General features: G+C 43.7%; 3 protein-coding genes across 4 annotated transcripts in view; 2 read left to right on the plus strand and 1 right to left on the minus strand.

The window, feature by feature from the left end:
* The window catches only part of FANCD2 (FA complementation group D2), a 75684-nt gene extending 67075 nt beyond the window's left edge, over positions 1 to 8609 (plus strand). The window contains exons 40-44 of one of the 2 annotated variants that reach the window (XR_004971500.1): positions 1792 to 1887; positions 5026 to 5193; positions 6099 to 6189; positions 8222 to 8357; positions 8497 to 8609. Coding sequence is in view for 1 of the 2 variants with exons in the window: in XM_036332147.1 (XP_036188040.1) it covers positions 1792 to 1887; positions 5026 to 5103 (174 nt within the window). In the remaining variant the exon portion in view is untranslated. Of the gene's footprint in view, positions 1 to 1791; positions 1888 to 5025; positions 5287 to 6098; positions 6190 to 8221; positions 8358 to 8496 lie in introns of those variants that run through there. The other variant, XM_036332147.1, reaches the window with a different exon arrangement.
* Positions 6187 to 7040, minus strand: FANCD2OS (FANCD2 opposite strand). The gene has a single exon (XM_036332152.1). The coding sequence runs from the start codon at positions 7031 to 7033 to the stop codon at positions 6497 to 6499; it is 537 nt and encodes a 178-aa protein (XP_036188045.1). The 5' UTR covers positions 7034 to 7040; the 3' UTR covers positions 6187 to 6496.
* A 3281-nt stretch (positions 8610 to 11890) lies between the features above and the next one.
* Positions 11891 to 24494, plus strand: BRK1 (BRICK1 subunit of SCAR/WAVE actin nucleating complex). The gene is made up of 3 exons (XM_036332153.1): positions 11891 to 12049; positions 22831 to 22913; positions 23164 to 24494. The coding sequence occupies exons 1-3, from the start codon at positions 11932 to 11934 to the stop codon at positions 23188 to 23190; spliced, it is 228 nt and encodes a 75-aa protein (XP_036188046.1). The 5' UTR covers positions 11891 to 11931; the 3' UTR covers positions 23191 to 24494.
* The last annotated feature ends 319 nt before the right edge of the window (positions 24495 to 24813 follow it).

Below are 24813 nucleotides of genomic sequence, written 5' to 3' on the forward strand. Positions count from 1 at the left end.
ACTCCCTTTCTTTGTGAGAGTATTGGGAGGTATGTAAGGGAGGATGTGCTTTTCTCTTAAGTCTGGGCCGTTTAGCTCTTTAAGTTAGAGTATATTGCCTGTGGGCCCTGGTCACAGGCTGCACCTCTCATCCCAGCCAGCAAAGGCACCAAAACATGCCATTGATACCAACAAGGCCTCAGATATAGAGAAGCCAGACCCATAAAACCTCTCTCCTCAGCCAGAGAGGTACCTATAAGTCAGTGGTTCTCAACCTTCCTAATGCCGCGACCCTTTAATACAGTTCCTCATGTTGTGGTGACCCCCAATTTCATTGTTACAAACTGAACATAATTAAAGCATAGTGATTAATCACAAAAACAATATGTAATTATATATGTGTTTTCCGATGGTCTTAGGCGACCCCTGTGAAAGGGTCGTTCGACCCCCAAAGGGGTCACAACCTACAGGTTGAGAACCTCTGCTATAAGTCCTACTGAGGGTAGATTCATAATAACATTTTTGTATATGGACAAACTTTAAAAAATTGTTTTGGATTTTTTTTTCTAAACCAGTCTGTCTTAAAGTATTCTTTGACTAATTTTAACAAGTGAGCATTTCCAAGATCTTTCAGTTGTCTTGACTGACTGAAATCTCGTGTTGCTTATAGTACTGCTTTGGAGTTATAGCAGTTTTGAAATAGGGTCCAAGCTCTTCTTCTTTATATATATGTATATATATATGTGTGTGTATGTTTTTATTGATTTCAGAGAGAGGAAGGGAGACAGAAACATCAATGATGAGAGAGAATCATTGATTGGCTGCCTCCTGCACATCCCCTACTGGGAATCAAGCCCACAACTCAGGCATGTGTCCTCTCCGGGAATCAAACCTTTACTTCCTGGTTCATGGGTCGATGCTCAACATTGAGCCACCCGGCCAGACCAAGCCCTTAATCATGCTTATAATACTGGTATCTGAGCTTTATAATCTTAAATGTGAAAAAAAAATAGCATCCCATAGAATTAGCTTTCTTTCTTCACATCAACCTTCTGAGATAAGTACTATTGTTTCCATGAGAAAATTGAAGCTCCGAGAGGTTAAGTAACTTACCTAAAGTCATTAAGCAATAGGTGAGTGGATTCAAGGTTTGAGTCCATACAGTTCTGTTCCAGAGTAGTAGTACTTAAATCACTTCAGTCTACTCTCCTTCAGCCTCTATATGGCCACCCATGGTTGGTGTGTTGGTGCTTATATACCTTAAGGTATTTGGGAAATTTTAGAACTAAATTCAACATTAACTGAGAGAGTCTAGCCTTGTAAAATCTAGCATGATATTAGAATACAAAGGTGGACTTTTTGTAAAAACTGCGTATTGTGCCAAAACCGGTTTGGCTCAGTGGATAGAGCGTCGGCCTGCAGACTGAAGGGTCCCAGGTTCGATTCCGGTCAAGGGCATGTACCTGGGTTGCGGGCATATCCCCAGTAGGGGATGTGCAGGAGGCAGCTGATCGATGTTTCTCTCTCATCGATGTTTCTAACTCTCTATCTCTCTCCCTTCCTCTCTGTAAAAAATCAATAAAATATATTTATAAAAAAACAAAAAAAACTGCGTATTGTATCAGAGCCACACATATCTCAGAAACTTTGGGTTGAGGATCACTTCTCTAGATGCTGGGTCCTACTTTGGTGCCATGTTTGATGACATTTGAATGGCTAGAATATCTTCCTTTGTATTGTCCATAAGCTAAGCATTTCTCCCACATGTGATCACTTTAACCCCACCATTTATCTTGGACCGTCCACATTTAGGGTGAAGAGATTGTATCACAGAATTCCCAGGAAAGCAGAGCAGATGAGAGTGAGGATGACACATCATCCCAGGTCTCCAAGAGCAAAGCAACGGAGGTATCTCTACATAAGGCACCAGAGTGTGGCATTGATGTTGCATTTCCTTAATTATTCTGAGTTGGTAAAGTGCAAAAGTTTCCCTGTTTCTGTTTATAATCAAAGGCTTCTATGCCTATCTTCATCACCTCCCTCCAAAAAAGCTTCTGTGCTTCTGTGAGTTCTGTGGGGGCGAGGAAAAAACCCTCCCAATTAAAATCATTCTCGAGTATCTCAAGTTGTGGCATGTGTTATAGAGTTGAAAATTCCCTTCCATTATAACCTATTTTTTCTGAATTCATGTCTAAAATCATTTTAGAAGGGAGGACAGAATGTTCTGTGAATATTGAGAAGAATGAGTTAAATCATTTAAATGTTCTATATAAAATAGAAATGTGAATACATTTGGTAGAAGCACAGAATCAAAAACTGCCACTACTGAGGACTAAAATAAGAGTAGGGGTCCTTATTCTTTTCTGGACTACTACAGATACTTTTTCAAAATATTTTTTTTTTTTTTCAGAGAGGAAGGGAGAGAGAAAGAGATAAAAACATCAATGATGAGAGAGCATCATTGATCAGCTGCCTCCTGCACACCCCACACTGGTAATCAAGCCACAACCTGGTCATATGCCCTGAGCCACACCAGCATAATACAGATATTTTTAAAACTTTAAAGAAAGCTAGAGAAAAAGGTATCCTATATAATAAAAGGCTAATATGCAAATTGACCAAATGGCAGAATGACTGATTGCTATGATACACACGGACCACCAGGGGACAGACGCTCAATGCAGGAGCTGCCCCGTGGTGGTAGCACTGCTCAGCCAGAAGCCGGGCTCATGGCTGGTGAGCACAGTGGCAGTGGCCAAAACTGTCAGTCGGACATCCCCGAGGGCTCCCAGACTGCAAGAAGGCACAGGCCAGGCTGAGGGATCACCCCCCTCAAGTGCACGAATTTTGTGCACCGTATCTCTAGACTATATATCTAAAAGCCTAAGCAACTGGCCGGTAGCTATGACGTGCACTGACCACCAGGGGCCTGACGCTCAATGTATGAGTTGACCCCTGGTAGTCAGTACGCTCCCACAGCGGGAGCGCTGCTCAGCTGACTGATGGGTGCCAGGCGCTGGGCTGATGGCTGGGAGTGCACCTATGAGCCTCTCCCTCAGACACTCCCTCTGCATGCCCAAGTGGCAGCGGCAGCAGGCGCAGTGGGGCAAGGATTAGTGGGAGTGGCGTAGCGCCCAGCTCGGGCTCCGGCTCCTCCTGAGCTGCTTGCTGTTTACCACACTATTTTGTGCTGTATGGGATCAATGCGAACAGCAGGCTGGAGCCCTACAAGCTGGCGGGTAAGGCCGGGCTGTGGCAGCACAGAGGCCCACCACTAATCCCTGGCCAGGCCGAGGGACCCCACTGGTGCACAGATCTGTGCACCGGGCCTCTAGTATGTTTATAAAGTTTGGGTACAATTCAGCTGAGTTATAGACACCAAAAAACTCAGATTTAAGAACCCTTGCTGTGGAATCTCTATAATGCAATTTGAGGCTGTTGCAGAAAGGTCGTCGAGTATAAAAAATTCTATTATATGGTCCTCTGTATAGTATACCTCTCTACCTTTTTCTCATAAAAAAAAAAAAATTTGAGACAGGCAGTATCCTATTTCTCCTAAAATCCCTCCCAGATTAGAGTTACAGGCCAGAGAAAATTTGATGCTTGATTACTGCTGAGGTACACCAGATTTTTAATTTACAAATTTTTTTTCTTTTTTTTTTTTTTTAGAAATGACAGCAACTCCCTGGTGCGGGCCAGAGGGTTCATCGGGAAAATATATATATATATATATATATATATATATATATATATATATATACATACTTTTTTTTTTTAACATATTTTTATTGATTTCAGAGAGGGAGGAAGAGGGGGAGAGAGATAGAAACATCCACGATGAGAGATAATCATGGATTGGCTGCCTCTTGCAAGTCCCCCACTGGGGATCAAGCCCACAACCTGGGAAGGTGCTCTTGACTGAAATCAAACCTGAGACCTTTCAGTTCACAGGCCAACGCTCTATCCACTGAGCAAAACCGGCTAGGGCTCTTTTTCTTTTTTTAATACTTACCCGAGGATATTTTTTCCATTGATTTTTTTTTTTTAATTCTGTTTTTATTGATTTCAGAGAGGAAGGGAGAGGAAGAGAGATAGAAACATCAATGATGAGAGAGAATCATTGATGGGCTGCCTCCTGTACGCCCCTCACAGGAGATTGAGCCCACAACCTGGGCACATGCCCCTGACTGGAATGATACTTGGGACCCTTTAGTCCGCAGGTCGACGCTCTATCCACTGAGCCAAACCAGTTAGGGCTCCAATGGTTTTTTTAGAGTGTGAAAGGGAGGAAGGAGGGGGAGAGAGAGAGAGGAAAAAATGAATGTGAGAGACACACATTGACTGGTTCCCTCCCACACATGCCCTAACTGGGGCCAGTGATTGAGCCTACAACCGAGGTACATACTCTTGGCCAGGAATTGAACCCTCGAGCCTGTGGTCTATGGGCTGATGCTGCCTAACCACTGACATAAACTGGCCAGGGCCAGAATTTTTAAATTTCTTTTGTTCAGGTTTTTTAACAGATTTCAGAGAGGAAGGGCGAAGTAGAGAGAGAAAGAAACATCAAAGATGAGAGAGAATCATTGATCAGCTACCTCCTTCAGGCACCCCACTAGGGATCGAGCCTGCATCCCAAGCATGTGCCCTGACCGGGAATCGAACCATGACCTCCTGGTTCATAGGTCGACATCCAACCACTGAGCCACACCAGCTGGGCCAGAATTTTTAATTTTAACAAATATTTCATTCTATGTTCAATATCCACTATGTTCCTGTGTCACATACATGCAGTAGAATAGAAGGACCATGGCTTATTTTTAAATTACGCAAATTTGGTTGTTGCCGAGTGGCATTAATCAGTTTCAAATGGCCTCCCTCCATAGTCTTGGGTTAGAGGTCATGATAAAAAACTCATTTTTCAGATGAATGATTTAAAACTTATTAATTTTGGTAACATTGATACAGTATAGTTTTAAGTCCTGTGAGAGCAGTATTATACAGGCTCACTCAGATGACCTAAAGTATTTAATTATCCTTTGCCCTTAGGATGGTGAAGAAGATGAAGCAAGTGATAGAGAAAAGGAGCAAGATAGTGATGAGAGTGACGACGACGACACTGATTAGACCACAGAAAGATGGACGCCTCCTTATCTCTGCCAGCCTCTTAGCACTTTGTGTTCAGGATTTGAAATCTGTCTACCTTTCTCACTAGAAGCATCCTATTTTGTCCTTAAAGTGGGGGCTTTATTGATTCAACTTAATAGTGAATATTATAGATCCTCTAACATTAAAGGCCCTGGCTCAGGATTCCAGTGTAGCATTCAGTGCTGTACTGCGGAGTAGTCATGATTCTGGACTTTGGGAGCTAGTTTTGAATTTATTTTATAATTTATGTTTGAACCAGTTTTACAAATAAATTGTTTTAAGTTCTGCTTCAGCTACTTCTTTCCTCTTTCTGGATTTCCTTTACTTAGGGATTAGATGAAATTGAATTGGGTTTTCAGCAGAAAAATAATGAAGACCGGTGCCAACATTAGTTCTACCAGTGTAAATCATGTTTTCTATTGTAAGAATTATCTTTCTTTGCGATAAGAAGATCTTTGTGTTCTTTTTAGAGGAGTGATAAATTTCTTGTCAGTGCCCAAATAAGGTTAAAAATGAATATTTTGGCTGCTTTAAAAAAACGTTTGGTCATCGTGTAGATGTAAGACAAAAGGGGAAAAGGCACCATCAAACTCGCATGTTGAATTTGTATATGTAATGGTTATTTCCACATTATTCTGAGTTATACCTATAATCAAGTTATAACTATTACCTAATTACTTATAGTTTCTTAGAAATAGAACATTAGGAGTACACTTGAGCTAAAATGGAAAGTCTCACGTCTTTGGTCAGAAAGCCCAGTTTCAGTGCTGCTACCAAGTTTTTGCTGAGCTACAAATATTGCTTAATACTTGTTAACATCTTTTGGTACTTTCTTATAATATTTGTTAATATTTCTACCCACTTTGGTATTCTCTAGTGGTATTAGGAGGTGACTGGTTAGATGTTTGTTTTTTTTCAAGTAGAGGAGGTTTTTTGTTTTTTGTTTTTAAAATTAATCCTTAACCCACGTATAGATTTTTGACCCCTTCATCCTCAGGTATATCGAAATTGACGTCTCCTTCCTTGACACACCTTTGTTTCCCCAGTTCATTATGGATGTTTTAAGTGAGTTCACACTAGGCTTTTTTATATGGTTTGTTTAATAGTTCTTTATCACATGTACATATCAATGCTAATTTGACTCTCTTTTAAATGGTTGTTCAACATTTCAATGGAAATTGTTCTTCCTTGCTCTGTCACTGGCCCTTTTTTGGAGGGGAAGGGAGGAAAGAGGCTCCTGAATTTTCACTGCTTTACAGAAAAGCAAGATGGTTGGGCAATGCCAGTTTCCTTTACATGAATAGGTTTCTGCAAGCTTCAGGCACATAGCAAAGGGAATGGTGTGAGGAACAGGAATCAGGTGGGGGGCCCTTTACTTGGAGTGTTGCAAGGCAAAGGTACACTTCTTGTACGTTGCATACAGCAAGAGAATAGAGCGCAGCATCTGTTTGCACATGGTCACTGTCATCTGAATCTGAGGTTCCTTAAGTCCAGTGGGCCACTGGTGCTCCCGGCTGATGATTTTGCAAAAGGCTGACTTGTCTGAAACTCTGAAGGTCCCAGTCCACTTTGGAGGCTGAGCTGTGATGACCCTGCCAAAGACCGAATCCACTCCACTGAGGCGGACAGGCTGGGGCTTCCTGACCAGCCCTTTCTTGTTGTTTATGGTTCGGAGCTCTGATGTGTGGCAGGGTAACTTGGGACTCACCCCAGGTTCCAGGAATGGGCTATCTAGGACTAGAGTGACCTCTTGAAAGCACAGCTGCACTTCAAGGTCAGAAGGGGTGTGTGGGAAGCAGGGGGAAGCCCTAAAGGGGTGCTTGGAAGAAGGTGTAGGTGTTGTGTGCCGCAGCCATTGGAAGCTCTCATCCAGTGGGGTCCATGGTGACCAGAGCTGGTATCCTGCCATTGATAGTCTAAAGGAAAGGAATCAGAACATGGAATTTCCCTAGCATGGTTTTGGTGAGGGCATGGCCATTCAAATTCACATCTTTTTCACATTGACTTTAACTTACTCTAGTCCCCATAAACAGTCCAATAGATGTTAGGGTACTAGTATCTTTAAAGAGTAGTAAGGGATGGTAACAAGTCTTGAATCTGTCAAGTGCCATGTGTACTAACACTTTATTAAACCTTATCACAAGTCTTTGAAGGTAGATTTTAACCCATTTTACAGATGAGGAATACAGAGGTGGGCAATAATAATAAATATACAATAGTTAATAAATAATACAAGAATAAACTTGTGTATTCACAGCTGTAAACTAACTTTTGCCCACCCCTGTAGATTTGCCCTAAATGGAGTATCCCAGTTCACCATTAGGATCTGTGCTGTGTTGATAACTGCTAAAGACACCTCTGAGGTTGCAGAGGCTGCTGGCGCTTCAAGATGAGACACTAATTGTGATTAGAAGCTCAGAAAGGCCCCATCTTACCCAATATGTGGGACTCTGAATCCCTTGTACTTAGACCTGTGGGTCTCAAAATATCCCGGGACTAGCACCTTTCAAACTCAGAAACTATGGGGGTAAGGCCCTGAAACCTGTGCTTAAGTAAACCCTCGGGATTCTGATGTACTTATAGTTTGAGAACATATACTGCTCCTCTTAAGGAACTTCGGCTTTCACTATTTTTAATTAGCAAGACAGTCTCTTGGCCCTAAAAACCTGTTTTCTGACACAAGGGAGCTGTTCTTTCAGAACCCTGAGCTACTTATGCCATCTCAGAGGAAGTATACCAGGCTGGTAGGAAAATAGTTTCTAAAGGCCAGTCTTTAAATATTTCTAAAGATTTTTCTGGTTCTTCTAGATGTGTTTTTTGTTTTCTTACCTACGGGAGACCCACTCGCTAAGAACTTTATTTTTCTGTTCCCTTTGAAGATAAAGGTCTGGGAGGATGTTGCTAACTCAAAAATGTACTCAAGTAGAACTTGGATTTTCCTTCAATCTACCTTAAAATTGTCAGTATATAAAGGGTTTTCCTGAATTCGGGAGACGCTAACATTTATTGAGCATGCACTATTATGTTAAGGGACATAACAGATCCCTTTTCTTTTTAGCCAAGTGTATTTCTCTGTCCCTTCTCTTTTCTCCAAAAGGAAACAGCAGCAAATTTGATTCCATCCAGTAATGGTGTGACAAATTAACACCTCCACCATCCTTTATGAGACAGTAAAGTTCATTTTTTAAAAGGAATTGGTAACATTTCAAGCCAGAAGACCTGCTCTAACAGTGGTTAGTATAGAGATTTGTTGATTTCCTACAACTGGTGTCTCCTGACCTATGTTGGCCTTTTTGCATACTGTGTTTAAATATCTGGGCTGCTTTAGGATGAGAAACTGACACCCCAGGGGTACTTATCTATTCCAAACAGCCTACCAAAGGCCTCTGATGCTTGAGATCATGACCCTGGGAGCATACAACCAGGATCAGTGCCACTCTGGTACACAACCATGGCAAGGTGGTGACCAAAATAAGTATCCTTTTCCTGACTCACCTTTAGCAAAAGGGGCTAGAGGTGTTTAAAAAAAAAAAAAAAAAAAAAGAGCCAAAACCGGTTTGGCTCAGTGGATAGAGCGTCGGCCTGCGGACTGAAAGGTCCCAGGTTCGATTCCGGTCAAGGGCATGTACCTGGGTTGTGGGCATATCCACAGTAGGAGATGTGCAGGAGGCAGCTGATCGATGTTTCTAACTATCTCTCTCCCTCTCCGTAAAAAATCAATAAAATATATTTTTAAAAAAATTTAAAAAAAGAAAAGGCTTTGTCAAATGTCCAGCCTAAGTATTCAGTGGAACCGGCATGGGATGAGAAGGACTTCTCACCCCAGGTCTTTCCACCACTTTCAGGCAAGTTAACATAAAGATGGTTCACACCCCCTTCACCTCATCCCCCGCTCCTACCACCCAGAACTCACTGTCATCCTCTCCAAGGGGGATTGAACCTAGGAAGTCTATTCAAACTGCTCTAATAACTCCCCAATGGGAAACACCGTGTTCTGGCCCAAAAGGGTTCCCCTTCATACTAGTCCTCCAGTTCCAAGGAACCGGGTCCCCCAATGTCCCCACCTGGGAAAGAGAAGGCAACGTCAAAGTGCCGCTGAGGTCCTTGTAAACTGCAATCCGAGGGGCTGAAGCTGCCTGTTGTGGGGGGAGCTTCCCGTCCCAGCCGGAAAACAGACTTGTTCCCTGGGAGTCCCCTACCCCGGGCCGGGCCGGGGCCAGAGGGCTCTGGCTGAAGAGGTGGAGGTGGCGGTGGGAGCCCAGGCCCGGTCCCACCATCCGGGCTGGGAGCTCACCTGCTGAACTCCACGGCCATACGCTCCAGAGTGGAAGCTACTGGTCCCCGCCGCATCTTTTCTCCACCAGGCGCCTGGCAACCGCCTTTGTGACCCAGGACCAGGGAGGGGGGCGGGGGCGGCTAGAGACCCGAGCGCCGCAAGGGGGTGGGGTATTAGGGGGGCGGGGCCGTCTGGGCTGGACTCCCCACCGCCAACTCCTTGGAATACCAGGTCCAGAAGTGCAGGTTCGAATCCCGCTCCCTCCAGCACCTCCCTGCTGCGCTACATCGATGTGCCTTTGATCTAGTTGCAGAGCAGGGGCCTACCCACTTCAAGGGGTGTGGTCAGGAACGTGCTTCAAAATCCCGGGACCGATCGTTAGTTTAAAAGTCTTTATTAAACCTGCTCAGTAGGTGTTCAGGCAGAGTTACCCAGACTTCTGAAGGCTTTAGTTGCTGCATTGGAATGATCCCCGTGCAAGGAGACAGAATGTACTAGTATAAATGCTCGCCTATCTAGAACAAGAAAAAAGATGCATGTCTTCTTCCCTTGACTTCTTGACTGAAAACCTTTCTCTGCTTTCTATTAAACCTCAGAAAGACGATGCTGTCCCATTCTCAACAAGCTGAAAAACAGAACCTTTCACTATAATAAGAGTGATCCGACAACTTTGACAGCATCACTCAATTACCCAGACCGCTGAGGGAAGACAGATCTACCCAGTTGACTCCTATATCCCTGGTGCCTGGCTACCACAGTGTCTGGCAGTATGCAGGAGGTACTTGGGGAGGAATTAACTAACGGCCCACCTGCCCTTCCCTTAAACACCCAGACGTTGGCCTTGCACTTTGGGAACTATATAACACAGTGATGGTGAACCTTTTGAGCTCAGCGTGTCAGCATTTTGAAAAACCCTAACTTAACTCTGGTGCCGTGTCACATATAGAATTTTTTAAAAATATTTTTTATTGATTTTTTACAGAGAGGAAGGGAGAGTGATAGAGAGTTAGAACATCGATGAGAGAGAAACATCGATCAGCTGCCTCCTGCACATTTCCTACTGGGGATGTGCCCACAACCAAGGTACATGCCCTTGACTGGAATTGAACCTGGGACCCTTGAGTCCGCAGGCCAACGCTCTATCCACTGAGCCAAACCAGTTAGGGCTAGAAATTTTTTGGTATTTGCAACCATAGTAAAACAAAGATGTATATTTTTGATATTTATTTTATATATTTAAATGCCATTTAACAAAGAAAAATCAACAAAAAAAATGAGTTCGTGTGTCATTTCTGACACACATGTCATAGGTTCGCCATCACTGATATAACACAAATTAGAGCTGTCACCTTTCATCTTGCTCTTTGGGTGAAGCTGAAGTGGGGAGGCTGGGGACCAGGGGAAGGGTCAGGCTGCGATTCTCGTTTGGAAGGCCAGATAGTCTGAGAAGCTTGTTAAGAACTGTCAGATGCTGTGTGTGTGTGTGTGTGTGTGTGTGTGTGTGTGTGTGTGTGTGTGTGTGTGTGTTCCTGTCGAAGGAGAGCTAAGTGGAGATTGGAGGGGTCGTCAAAATGCAGAGAAGGGCAGAGAATGACGACTCTTGGAAGAGACTAAAATGATTTTGAATTACAAAACTTTTTTTCAGTAAGTTTTTAATTTTCCTCTTGTTTTAAAAGCAAATAAGATGGGTTTTTTATTGCACAGTTGTTTTTAAATATATTTTTTATTGATTTCAGAGAAGGGAGAAGGACAGAGAAATAGAAACATCAATGATAAGAGAGAATCATTGACTGGCCGCCTCCTGCACGCCCCACACTGAGGACTGAGCCCGAAATCCGGGCATGTGCCCTGACTGGGAATCAAACCGAGACCTCCTGGTCCATAGGTTGATGCTCAACCACTGAGCAACACTGGCCGGGCAGGATATTGTTTTCCATTTGTTTTTCAGAGAGTGGAAGAGAGGAAGGGAGGGAGGGAGGGAGAGAAACATTGATGTGAGAAAAACACATTGACTGGTTGCCTCCCGCATACCACCCTGAACTCACCTGCGCTCGATCTTGTCATTAATTTACAAATTTCCCCCCGCTGGGTATTATTGTGATATATATATAAACATTTTGTTCATTTGATAAATGTAAGGTGGAACATCATATTCTGTTGTTGAAAAGCATTTTAAAAGTAACTTGGGCTTAATGTGATTTAATCGATTATGCCCAACTTATTGCTGACACAGACCATAACCTAAGTCTGGAGCAGCTGACGGAGTGGGAGGGTGACGCGGGCCCACGCTCCCGCCAACCGCCAGCGACCCGGTATTGCGGTGGGTGGGGGGCTCCTGGCGCATGCCCACTCCATTTTCCGGGTCGGAGTTGAGCAGAGCCAACGCCGGCGAGGACGTCACGTCGCGCAGGCGCACCGCGATGCCAGCTGATACGTGGGTGCCGAGGGAGGGTGTGGGCTGTCGGCGCAGGCGCACGGACGTGCTGGAGGATCGGGGCGCCTGCGCAGTCGCACTTCCTTAGGCGGCGGCCATGGCGGGACAAGAGGATCCTGTGCAGCGGGAAATTCACCAGGACTGGGCGAACCGGGAGTACATTGAAATCATCACCAGCAGCATCAAGAAAATCGCGGACTTTCTCAATTCGTTCGGTCAGTGGGCGGGCGGCGGGATGGAGGGAGGTCTCGGAGGTTTGGCCGGGCGCTGAGAAGCTTTGACGGGCTCTCTCCGGGAGACCTCGACTCTTGCTTTTCTCTTCCTCCTCCTCCAGGCCCCACCTTCCTCCTCCTTCCCTGACCCCAGGCTCCACTGGGCAGTCCCTGTAGGGTTACCCTGCTCCACGCTAAGCTCATGGGCCTTATTGCCATTACTCCGGATCCGTTGGCAAGTTCTTCCTTTTCCCAGACAGTCCTGCCTCTGATCTCAGGCATGTCAGGCAGCCCCATCCACCCTGGGCGTCCTCTCGTCAGTAGTCTTTTTGCTTCCTTGGCGCCCCGCTTCCCTTCCAGTTCCCACTTGTATTCAGAGTGCACCCTAGAACCTAGCCGTGGCCGTGTCGCTGCGCTGTGGATAGACCCGTGCCGGTTCCCCATCTCCTTCAGTTTCGAGTGGAAACCTTGAGCGCCGTGCCTTTTACTGCCTGCCCCAGTTCAGCCTTCTCCGGTCCGTTCCTTCCTGTCTCCCCTGTTGGCTGTGCCGAGAGTGGTAGGGGGTAAGGTCAGAGGTCAGGTCCAGGTCGTGTGGAGTCATGGAAATCTTCTCTGTGTTGTTAGTATCTACCGGCAGTAGGTGTTCTTTCTGCTTCTGGCAAAATCTTTCCTAGGCATGGCCTGCTCATGACAGTCTTTATTCCGTATTCTTCTGGACAGCAATCCTGTAACAGAACCCCATCCCATGTCCTTCAGATGTTTAAGAACTGGGTAGACTTAGTGATCGATCACAAGGTGTCGGGGCCACATCTAGTGATCTTTTCAAACTCATGTGCTCTGTTCCATGAATTCAGCAAAAGTAAGCAATTAAAATTAAGTAGGGGAAATGATCTATTAAAAAAGATGTTAAAATGTATTATTTCCTAGCTAGAGGACTGGTGAGTTCTAAGGACAGAGCATGGAATTTGTCAGAAAGCATCAGCAAGAGAAACTAGTTCTCAGTGCAAGACTCTCTCAGGACTATGGAGGACACAGAACAAGAACCATTTCCTGAGTCAAATAATTAAAAAAAAATTTTTTTTTTATTGATTTCAGAGAGGAAGGGAGGGAGAGAGAGAGAGCTAGAAACATCAATGATGAGAGAGAATCATTGATCGGCTGCCTCCTGCATGCCCCACACTGGGGATCGAGCCCGCAACGAATCAAACTGTGACCTCCTGGTTCATAGGTTGACACTTAACCACTGAGCCTTGCTGGCCAAGCCTGAGTCAAATAATTATTAATATATTTACATATAAGGTATATAGGACTATAAGCTTGATGTATCTTGATATGGTGGACTTCCTCACTTTCCAGGGATTGGGGATGAAGGTAATATTATTGAGAGAATAGTGTGAATTTATATGTCAATAATACATATTCATACAAAAAACTTGCTATAGAGTTTGTAATAGGGAATGATATCAAGAAAGTATAGATCTCAAATACCTTGAAATTTTTTGAGGACTGAGGGAAGGAACATGGTTTAGTGAAAGATAAGTGGGTTTGGAGACAGGAGACGGAAATTCAAAAAAACTAGACTGATTTTAATGAACTGAAAACATTTGAGAAATACTGACATCTACCCTGATACTCAGATATTCTGAGTTTTTCCTCAGAGATGTTTTTTAAAAAAATTCCATGCAAAATCTTTCAGTGTTAGTTCTCATAACTGGTTTCTTCTGCTTTTCCATTAATTAAGGGAGTTCTTCACAGCATTCTTTACTCATAACATTCCCTCAAAAGAAGGACCAGGTAAGAGAAACCAAAAGATTGCATGCTAAGGGAAAGATGGAATGATGACAAGATCATAGCTTTAGTTTCGTCTGGAAAGTCAGTGGAAAATAGTTGGAAACATCACTGACACAGAGTGTTTTAACTTTAAAAAGTAGAATTAAAAAAGACTTCATTCATCTGGTACATAATATCGGATATGTACACATAGAATATCCAAGCAATGCTCTAACCACTGAGAACACCGGCCAGGGCTATATTAACAAACTTTTAATTCACATTTATCTTTGACATAAATCTTCTTGACATATCATAGCCACTAAATTTATATAGTGGGTGAGTCTTGCAACTGACTGAAAATTGAAAAATCTGAGCTTAGTATTTGCCAAGGAGAAATGTATTTTTTTCTTATTTTATTAGTAAAGAAATACCTGCTCTGAGATTTTATCAAATGTGTGTGAGTCACATTTTGTGATTAGATAGAGAATAAAAACTTTTCTTTTTATTCAAGATTTCCAACAAGTCTAAGGCTGAGGAAATAGACACAGAATTCTAATCTTTAGGTGCCGGAAGAAATGGCTTCCCTTAGCTGGCTGTTATTCTCCCTTAAAGTGATGGCAATGACCTGATGTTAGGAGTAATTACTAGGTGGTTTTTGAAAATTTTGTTCATTTATTTACTTGTTTATTTTTAATATATTTTTTTATTTTAGAGAGAGGGATAGAAATGTTAATGATGAGAGAGAAAGAATCATTGATTGGCTACCTCCTGCATGTCCCACACTAGGGATTGAGCCCACAACCCAGGCATGTGCCCTGACCAGGAATTGAACCATGACCTTCTGGTTTACAGGTCGATGCTCTACCACTGAACCATGCCAGGTTTTGAAAAATAAGTAAGAACAGAATTATGAAGCAAGAGTAAAAGTTAAAGCAATCTGACTTAGCAGGTAAAAAGCTGGTGAAAACTTTTAGTTTAGGCGAAGACCAACAGGCTGAGAAACTGGATAAATCATAAGAATACGCTTGAGTATACTGTCCTGGCATTGGATGACTCAAAATGAGTGTATATGTGATGTATTTTTCTATTCTAAGCCCTTAGCATAACTCCTTAGTTCTGATGTGTATCTGTGGGGCTTGCATTGAGTTTATGATACTATGGTTTGGTGGTGCAAAGATTTAATAGAAGTTTACTTTGAGGACACATCTGGGCTCTTTGGAAATGGCAGCAGTCCCACAATCCTCACCCTGTGCTTTGGAAAGGGAAGTTTTTGCAAGATAGCCAATGGAACAGCTGTCAGAACAGCTTTTACTCTGTGATTCCAGCTGGTGAGAGTACAGTTACAATCTCTTTGTAGTTTTCTCTTCAGGGTTGGAGGACCACCTGAACCCAAGAATGCACAGATTATAAAGCAGTGATAACATCCTAGCACTAGGCCTATTTTGTATTTGGAACTGAAGTTTCTAAAAATAGATTGTCGTAGATGATGGTTTTGTTTTTTTAAATATGTTTTTATTGATTTTCTTTTAGAGAGAGAAGAAGGGAGAGGAAGAGAGAGATAGAAACATAGATTGGCTGCCCCCTGCACACCCCCTTCTGGGGATGGAGCCAGAAACCTGGCCATGTGCCCTGACAGGGAATTGGGGATTGAACCAGCCACCTCTTGGTGCATGGGTTGACGCTTCACCACAGAGCCACACTGGCCTGACAGATGACAGTTTTTTATTTTTATATATTTTTTTCTGGGTTCTAAAGCTAGAGAAGTATAACAAAAAATAGAGAATGTGACTATTTTTAAATCTCAGTTTTTATACTTCACCGACAGATATAGCAATATACCATGCCTGTTGTGATCCAGCTGTGGGTCAGGTGTCATGGAAAGGAGAAAGTAAAAATAAATGGACAAATTAAAAAAAAATTAGAATTTTGTTGGAGAAATAAGACTTACCTGCAAAAATAATTCAAGAGGCCGAAACCGGTTTGGCTCAGTGGATAGAGTGTCGGCCTGCGGACTGAAAGGTCCCAGGTTCGATTCTGGTCAAGGGCATGTACCTGGGTTGCGAGCACATCACCAGTGGGAGATGTGCAGGAGGCAGCTGATCGATGTTTCTCTCTCATCGATGTTTCTAACTCTCTATCTCTCTCCCTTCCTCTCTGTAAAAAATCAATAAAATATATTTTAAAAAAATAATTCAAGAGAAAGATTTGATTTTTGTAGGCTAAGGCTATGTGCATGAGTTCAGAGAAGGAGCTGTTTGCTAACTGGCATTTGTCAGCAATGATAATGGATATAATTGTCCCTCCTTATTGACTGTTTCACTTTCTATAGTTTCAGTTACGGTCAACTGTGGCTTGAAAATATTAAATGGAATATTCCAGAAACAGACAATTTTATAAATTTTAAATTGTGGGTCATTCTGAGCAATGTGATGAAATCTATTACTGTCCCACTCTGTTCTGTCCAGGACATGAATCACCTCCCTTTGTCCTGCATAGCTGCGCTATAGATACTGTCTGTTAGTCACTTAGTACCCAGCTAGGTTGCTGCCATGGTTTCATAGTGCTTGTATTCAAGTAGCCCTTATTTTACTTAATAATGACCCCAAAGCACAAGAGTAGTGATGCTAATAATTCTGGTATGCCAAAGAGAAGCCATAAAAGTGCTTGTTATATATGGTCAGTAGCCTAACACTGTATCACAGTGCCTATGTCATTCTCACCTCACATCATCTCATCACATGGGCATTGTGTCTTCATCATCACAAAAGGGATGAATATCTATATCTATATATCTATATCTATGTCTATATCTATATCTATCTATATATCTATATAGATATATAGATAGATATAGATATAGACATAGATATAGATATATAGATATAGATATATAAAAGCCTAAGCGACTGGCCAACCACCCATTGGCTGGTAGCTATGACGCACAATGACAACCAGGGGGCAGACGCTCAATGCAGGAGCTGCCAAGCGACAGCAACTTTGCAGAGTACCCTCTCACACTTTGCAACCCCTCAGGGGATGTTGGACTGCTGGTTTTAGCCTGATCCCCGCAGGCCAGGCCGAGGGACCCCCATCTGCTGGAGGGATCCCGCTCAGTCCACAGATGCCCTTTGAGCCCCAGCGCTGCCCCAGGTGCAGCCGGCCAGGGAGGGACTATGGAAGGTTGGCTCCAGGGCGTGTCCAGCCCATCTCACCCAGTCCTGCCCTGCTGGCCACCTTCTAATTAATTTACTTTGAGTGTGCATGAATCCGTGCACCAGGCCTCTAGTAGTACAATAAGAAATTTTGAGAGAGACCACGCACACGTTACTTATTGTTATAATTGTTCCATTTTATTAATAGTTATTATTAATCTCTGTGTGACCAGTTTATAAATTACACTTGGGATGCATTACCCGTGGTTAAGGGGGGATTACTATATTACACCATCAAGCACCCTGACAAGGACAACTGGCATTTTCAGTTAAAGTCTGGTGATAATGTTCACATAAATGCACCCTGGTTTCAGATTTGTTGAGCTGCTGAATGCTTTCCTTATGTTTTATTTGAACCAGTATGTATTTAATGTATATAACTGAAGTTTCTAGAGTTGAACAATTTGAATTTCTCAACACTGCTTATTCACGTAGGCCACTAGCATCATGTTGTTCTTGGATTCTGATTCATGACCAGATTGACAGAGCTAGAACAGAACAGCAATCCAGGAAGGAAACCTCCCTCTTACCACCCTGCTTCTTTGGATATTTTTGGCTCTTTTTTTATGGGAAATGACAGATTGTCAGTGATAACATTCATGTTGTTACTGAATAGCATACATGATGTGCCTTTGAGCTTCTAAAAACCACACTGAAAGAGACTTGATCCTGTTGGGCTGTCATGGCAAAGTATATCCAGGAAAAGTAGGGTGCTGAGGTGCTTCTACTCAAGCTAGACCTGGGAATTAGAAGAAGCAGTACTAGCACATAAAAGGACAAGATTGAAAAGAAGAATGAAGAGCCCTGGCCAGTGTAGCTCAGTTGGTTGGAGTGTCATTCCGTACACCAAAAGGTGGAGGGTTCAATTCCTGGTCAGGGGTTCAATTCCTGGAGGGTTCAATTCTTAGACAGGGGTGTGTATGGGAGGCAGCTGATTGATGTTTCTCTCTTCCTTCCTCTCTGTAAAATGAATTTTTAAAAATTATTTTTAAAAATTAAAGAAGAATGTCCAGAATAGGCAAATCCATACTCCCATATGCACCCCAGCTGGGGATTGAACCCACAACCTAGGTATGTGATCTGATCAAGAATCGAGCCTGCAATCTTTTGGTGTATAATATGATGCTCCAACCAACTGAGCCACCTGTCCAGAGCACTAGTAGAGGTTTCCTTTAGAGATTATGAAAATTAGATTATGGTGATCACTGCACAATTCTGTAAATATTCTAAAAACCATTGAATTATATATTTTAAGCAGGTGAACCTTATGGTAATAAATTAGATATCAATGAAGCTATTTCTAAAAATGAATAATGAAGAGTAGCCATGAAGATGGGTGAGTGAGAAAGAATCTAATATGAAACAAAAAGAAAAAAATGAACTAGAAAGTGGAAGAGTCAGGCTGCAAGCAAATTTTAAGGGATGTGGGGAATAAATTATGGCCTCAGAGGCTCAGAAGGATGGTGGTAGTGTAATGGGAAAGAATGCCATGCTGGGTAGTGAGGAAACTGGGTTTTGATCTCAGCTCTGCCACCCTTGTGTCCTGTCAGTTACCCATCATGGATACTCCACTTATCTAGGCCTTCGTTTTCTCACTTGTAAAATTAGTGGAGCCCTGGCTCACTAACTCAGTTGGTTAGAGCATTGTCCCAATATGCCACGGTTGCAGGTTTGATCCCTGATCGGGCACATTACAAGAATTAACCAATGAATGCATAAGTAAATGAAACAACAAACCAATGTTTCTCCCTTCCTCTCCCACTAAAAATCAATAAATAAAAATTTAAAAAAAAATTAGTAGACACACTAGAGTCAAACTTCTGTTCCACTAATATACCAGAATCTTTTTTTTTTTTTTTCAATAAACATCTATGTGCCAGGCAAAGCCCTAAGATTACAAAGATTAATAAAAGACAATACAGTAGGTCCTCGGGTTATGTCGGAGATCTGTTCCTACGTTGGGACGTAAGGAGATTTTCGCCATAAGTCAGAACCCACCTACCTATAAGCACCTACGCCACTCACATGGAGCACATACACAGCAGTAATGAAGTGAAACAGTTAAAAAAAATTAAAAGAAAGTTAACAGTTCCTGACCTTTACTTGTGGTAAGTAAATAATAAAAAATATAAAGCACATATGTACATATGTCGAAATGATGGAACTTTTTTTTTTTTTTTTAATAAATAAGTGGGACAACTTATGTGGAGTCTGACATAACCTAAGGACTGCCTGTATCTGCTGTCCTAGTTGGTTTGGCTCAGTGGATAGAGCGTTGTCCTGCGGACTGAAGGGTCCCAGGTTCAGTTTTGGTCAAGGGCATATGCTTGGATTGCAGGCTCGATCCCCAGTAGGAGGAGTGCAGGAAGCAGCTGATTGATGATTCTCATCATTGATGTTTCTATCTCTCTCCCTCTCCCTTCCTCTCTAAAATCAGTAAAAAAATCTATTTAAAAAAAATGGAATGTCTGCCTTTTATTAATTCATTCTACTGGGGAAACAGTCATGTAAATAAATTATAAATCACAAACATTTAAGTATCACTTGGTTTTGTTGCATGAACATTTACTCATGTCATTAATTATTCTTCAAACTGGTGATTTGTTAATGACTGTTTAATAGTCTCTCATAGATATGTCATACTTTACCAAAGCATTCCTAAGTAATAGTGGTGAACACGGTTTGTTAAATCTTTATCCAAAGTGAGAAATGATAACTGAAGACCAACTATGTAAGTAACTTATGAATTAGAAATTTAGCCATAAATATTTAGGTAAATAACAGAGGAGGGAAAATTATATCCATCTGTCGAAGACCTCTTAGAATTCAATTTGAACTGAGCCTTGAAGGAGAATGTTCAGATGAGTAAGATTTGCATATGATGAAATGAAAATTAAGGCAAGATCAGGATATAGGAAGATTTGTCTCAAAATGGGTGCCAAAGCACTTTTGCATAACATCCAGGGAAGAGATGAAAAGAAAGGTTGTGAGCTAAGTGTTAAATCATTGAGTGGGAGTGTGTCTCAGTGAGTGGATATTTTAGATTTAAGTGAAGATTATTGAGAGACTAGAGGCCCAGTGCATGAAATTCATGCACTGGGGTGGGAGGGTGGGGGTCCTTCAGCCCGGCCTGCACCCTCTCATCGTTCGGGACTCCTCACTCTGTACCGCCCGCCTGCTTGCTGCTCCTTACCTCTTGGCGGCTTGCTGCTCCTTAGTGCTGCTACGGGGGTGGGAGAGGCTCCTGCCACCACTGCTGTGTTCGACAGCCGTGAGCCTGGCTTTGTGCTTCCCTTGTGGGAGCGCACTGACCATATGGGGGCAGCTCCTGCCTTGAGCATCTGCCCCCTGGTGGTTAGTGCGCATCATAGTGACCAGTCATTCTGGTCATTTCGCCGTAATGGTTGTTTAGGCTTTTATTATATAGACTAGAGGCCCACTGCATGAAATCATGCATGGGTAGGGCCGGGCCTGTCAGGAGGAGGAGATGGTGGGAAGTTGGTCGCATGCCCACCCTGATCGTCCCAATCAGGGCCAGGCCAGCTGTGGGAAGGAGCCATGGGCAATTGGCCAGTGGGCCCTACCCCCAAATGGGGTGGGGAGACCAATTGGAGGCCAGCAGCCTGGGGGAGAGGCCATGGGTGGTTGGCCAGCCAGTCCTGCCTCTGATCAGAGTGGAGGGGCTGATAGGGGGTGGAGCTGGCTGGGGGGAGGGGGCCCATCGGGGGTGGGCCTGGTGGGTGGAAGGGCTGCAGGAGGTTGGCTGGCTGGCCCCGCCCCCTATTGGGGTGGGGGGAAATCAGGGGTGGGGTCAGCCAGCGGGAGGGGCTTCAGGTCAATGAGGTGGTGAGGGCCCATCAGGGGCAGAACCAGGTGGGGGGAGGGGCCACAGAGAGTTGGCCAGCCGGCCTCACCCCCTTTTGGGGTAGGGGGGGCCATCTGAGGTGGGGCGGGCTCGGGGGAGAGGCTGTGGGCAGACCAGGGTGGTGGGGGCTGATCAGGGGTGGGGTCGGCTGTGGGAAGGGGCTGTGGGTGGTGGGCCAGCTGGCTCCATCCCTGAATGGGGTTGGGGGACCAAGGGGACCAGCGGCTTGGGGGAGGGGCCATGGGTGATTGGCCAGCTGGCCCTGCCCCTGACCTGAGTGGTGGGGCGATCAGGGGCAGAGCTGGCTGAGGGGAAGCGCTGCGGGCTGATCTGGGTGGTGGGGGCTCATGGGGGTGGGGCTGGCTGGGGGAAGGGGCCACAGGCAATTGGCTAGCAGCCCTGCCCCTGATCTCGGTGGGGGGCCTATCTTGGGTGGGGTTTGACACGGGAAAGGGCTGTGGGAAAGGGCTGTGGGCCGATTGGGGTGGTGGGGGCCCATTGGGGGCGGGGCCAGCTGGGGAGGGCTGCAGAAGATTGGCCGGTCAGCCCCACTCCCTATTGGGGTGGGAGAGGCTGATCAGGGCTGGGGCCGGCTGTGGGGAAGGGCCACGGGAGGTTGGCTGGCAGCGCCACCCCCTGATCAGGCTGGTTTGCTGTTCACAGTGGGCGTCATAGCAACTGGTCGTTCCAGTTGTTACGGTGTTCCAGTTGCTTCCTTTTTATATATATATATAGATGACTGAACCGTGTTGGAAGAAATGGTAGGAAATAATTAGCATGCCTAGAAACCTTTTTCTCCTGTGTATTGAGAATAGTTGTAGAAAGAGTACACAAGTCTGTTAGAGAAATTTGCAGAAGAAAGGTATCTTAAGGAAAACCTACATTTCATTTTGGGTGAGGTAGTGAAAGAAGATTGAAAAAGGTATAAAAGGAATTTTGCAGAAGGAATGTGGACTTCACAGGATATTTGATGTTCAAGTTTTCTCTGATTATGAAAGGCCTTCGCAGATATTGATGAGACAATGGCACTGCTGTGGCTTCCATTAGCTTAGAAACACTGCTACCTTCCCTTCTTCCTACAGTCTGTGCTGCGTTCTTGGCATCTGCTTTTCCTCCCTATTGAGATTATTTTCTTCCTCTTTTTATTCTTCCTCTCTTGAAACTCTTAGTTTGCCTATTACCAAATGGTAATCTGTACAGCATTGGTCTGTTAGTTTCCTATTGCTGCCATGACAAATTACCGCAAAGATAGCAGCTTAAACCACATAAGTTTATTATTTTACAGTGGTGTAGATCAGAAGTCTAAGACTGGCTCACTGCTGAAATCATGATCAGCAGGGTGCCTTCCTTTCTGGAGGCTCTTGGAGAGGATGTGATTTCTTGCTCATTGAGTTGTTGGCAGACTGGTTGTCTCTTGAGAGCTGTTCCCAGCTTCTAAAGGTCACTTACAGCTCTTGGATCATGGCCCCCTTTCTCCATCTTCAAAACCAGCAATGGCAAGTTGAGCCCCCTCACACTTTGAGTCTTTTTCTGCCTTTACTTTTCCTTCCTCATCTACATTGGGGCTTGTGATTAGATTGGGCTCATCTAGACAATCCAGGAACTCAAAATTCTTAACTTTAATCATATCTACAAACTCCCTTTTGTCATGTAGAATACATACTCACAGGTTCCAAGGATTAGGATGTGGACATCTTTGGGAGCCATATTCTCTGCCTACCACAGATCCACTATAAGCAGCTGTGTTCCTAAGATACTTCTCACCTTGTCCTCTCCATTCCTCTGCTTTGCCTACCTGCTCCCATTTGTACTCTACATGATATATCATCCCTCTTCTTCAGCTTAGGAGTGTGTGTGTGTGTGTGTGTGTGTGTGTGTGTGTGTGTGTGTGTCTGGAATGACATTAATCCTGAATATCATTCTCCTTTTACTAGATATGTCTTGTCGTTCAAGACTTGCAACACTAAATGAGAAATTGACAGCCCTTGAACGGAGAATAGAGTACATTGAAGCAAGGGTGAGTATGATGGCCAAGATGTTTCCTTATGAGGTTAGTCAGTGGCTATGCAAGAGAGAATGCATATTGCTACGTCTTGCTAAAACAAACTGCAAGCAGAAATAGTTTAGAGAAGTTAAGTACCTTGCTTAAATTTGAACCAGATTTCTGAGACTCTAAAACTATCTTCTTTTCTACCACTCTATTGCTTAGGATCTAAAATACCTCTAATCCTTTTGAATTTATCTAATGGTCAGTTTTCCTTCTACAGGTGACAAAAGGTGAGACCCTCACCTAGGACTGTGCCAGACTGCTGCTGGGAAGTTGCTTTACAGAACACAGGCCTACGTGGGAAAGATCCCAGCAGCCTTCCACTTCTCTCTCCTTAAAGAGCAACAGGGCTTATTCTTGTTTTTCTTTCTTCAAAAATGTGGCCTTTGGGCTCTGCCATGTTCATCTGGCAGTGTGATATGGCATGTGGGGAGAAGTCCAGGGGAACTCTTGAAAACATTAGGCATTTTACCTTTTCAGTAACATTTTGTAAAACTACTTGTCAATGTATTTGAGGCACTCAGAGCCAAAAGCCTGGGACTCTTTATTAAGGTGTTCTCTCTCTCTCTCTCTCTCTCCTCTCTCTCTCCTCTCTCTCTCCTCTATCTCTTTCTCTCTCTCTCAGATTTTCCTTACAGTTCTCATTGCCTCTGCATTGATTCTATAAACAGTCTTTTCTCCTCCCTACCTTTGTTGGGAGGTAGCAGACAGTCCTGGCTGAGAGACTCATGCCCTGGCAAGGTGGCTGCTAGAGAATGTTGTTGCTAATCTACCAGTTTTTTGTCCTTATGGGGCGGTCAAGGCCAGGTCTCCACTTGGCTTGAAGGGACATTTTCAGATTTTTCTTTCTGTCACTTGGGGTGTTTACCTCTGATATTTCCCTAATAAACTCCTCAACTTTATCTGACTGCTGTGATTGTGGTGGGAGAGGAGCTAGAGATGGGACTCCTCTATTCCACAGAAATCTGATGTGTGGAATTATTATTCTAACAAAACTTTCAGGTGTAGCTGCTTGATCAAAACCTAGGTGGCTTACCAGCCCGAGCTCTCATATTTGGACTTTGAGCTGACTAATTTATCCTGGGAATCATTTGGTCATTCAGCAGGTATTTGCCAAGTGCTTACTTTGTAGATATGTCCCAATAAAAGATACATCGTTGAATGAAGTGTGATGCTTACATTCTATTGCACTACCAGCATTCACACAATTTAACCACAATCCAGGGTTTTAAAACCAGGTTTTATAAGGTACAAGCCAAATGTCTACTTTTTTTTTAAAGCTAATAGTTTAAACAGAAGAATGTAAAACTTGTCATTTCCAAAGTTTGCAACCTTGTTCAAAGGCTTATACAGTCACCTAGAAGTCATTCAGTATTGCCCCTTTCCTTTTGTCAGTCCCTGCCATCCTACCATGCTAATACTACAGCTCTGGGTTGATGAATTCTCTAATTTAGTGTCTGACTCCTACAATGTACTTGGGTGCCTCTTCTTATATTACCCAGCTGAATGTCTTGCAGAAGGTGGGTAATCAATAAATAACAATTGAACTGACTTATAGAGCTCAAGCTGCTTTGTACTTTTAGAACCCTTGCTTAGACCTTTGGAAAATAGTGCCTTCATTTAAAAATGGGATGGATTTTAGCCCTACCTGGTTTTGCTCAGTGTGAATAGAGGATTGGCCCCAAGGACTGAAGGGTCCCAGGTTCGATTCCAGTCAAGGGCATGTACCTCAGATTCCTAGCCCCAGTCGGGGCATGTGTGGGAGGCAACCAGTTGATGACACATTGATGTTTCTGTCTTTTCCCCTCCCTTACACTCTCTCTAAAAATCAATGGAAAAATATCCTAGGGTGAGGATTAACAACAAAAAC

This window comes from Myotis myotis, unplaced genomic scaffold, assembly GCF_014108235.1.
Source record: "Myotis myotis isolate mMyoMyo1 unplaced genomic scaffold, mMyoMyo1.p scaffold_m19_p_13, whole genome shotgun sequence".
NCBI classification, from domain to species: Eukaryota; Metazoa; Chordata; class Mammalia; order Chiroptera; family Vespertilionidae; genus Myotis; species Myotis myotis.

What these genes read in the sequence shown, in the direction of transcription:
- BRK1 (XM_036332153.1), top strand. Translation starts at nt 11,932, where the DNA reads ATGGCGGGACAAGAGGATCCTGTGCAGCGGGAAATTCACCAGGACTGG. An exon ending in GGACTTTCTCAATTCGTTCG is followed by an intron (nt 12,050 to 22,830) that starts GTCAGTGGGCGG and finishes TCCTTTTACTAG; the next exon opens with ATATGTCTTGTCGTTCAAGA. An exon ending in TAGAGTACATTGAAGCAAGG is followed by an intron (nt 22,914 to 23,163) that starts GTGAGTATGATG and finishes TTCCTTCTACAG; the next exon opens with GTGACAAAAGGTGAGACCCT.
- FANCD2OS (XM_036332152.1), bottom strand. Translation starts at nt 7,033, where the DNA reads ATGGCAGGATACCAGCTCTGGTCACCATGGACCCCACTGGATGAGAGC.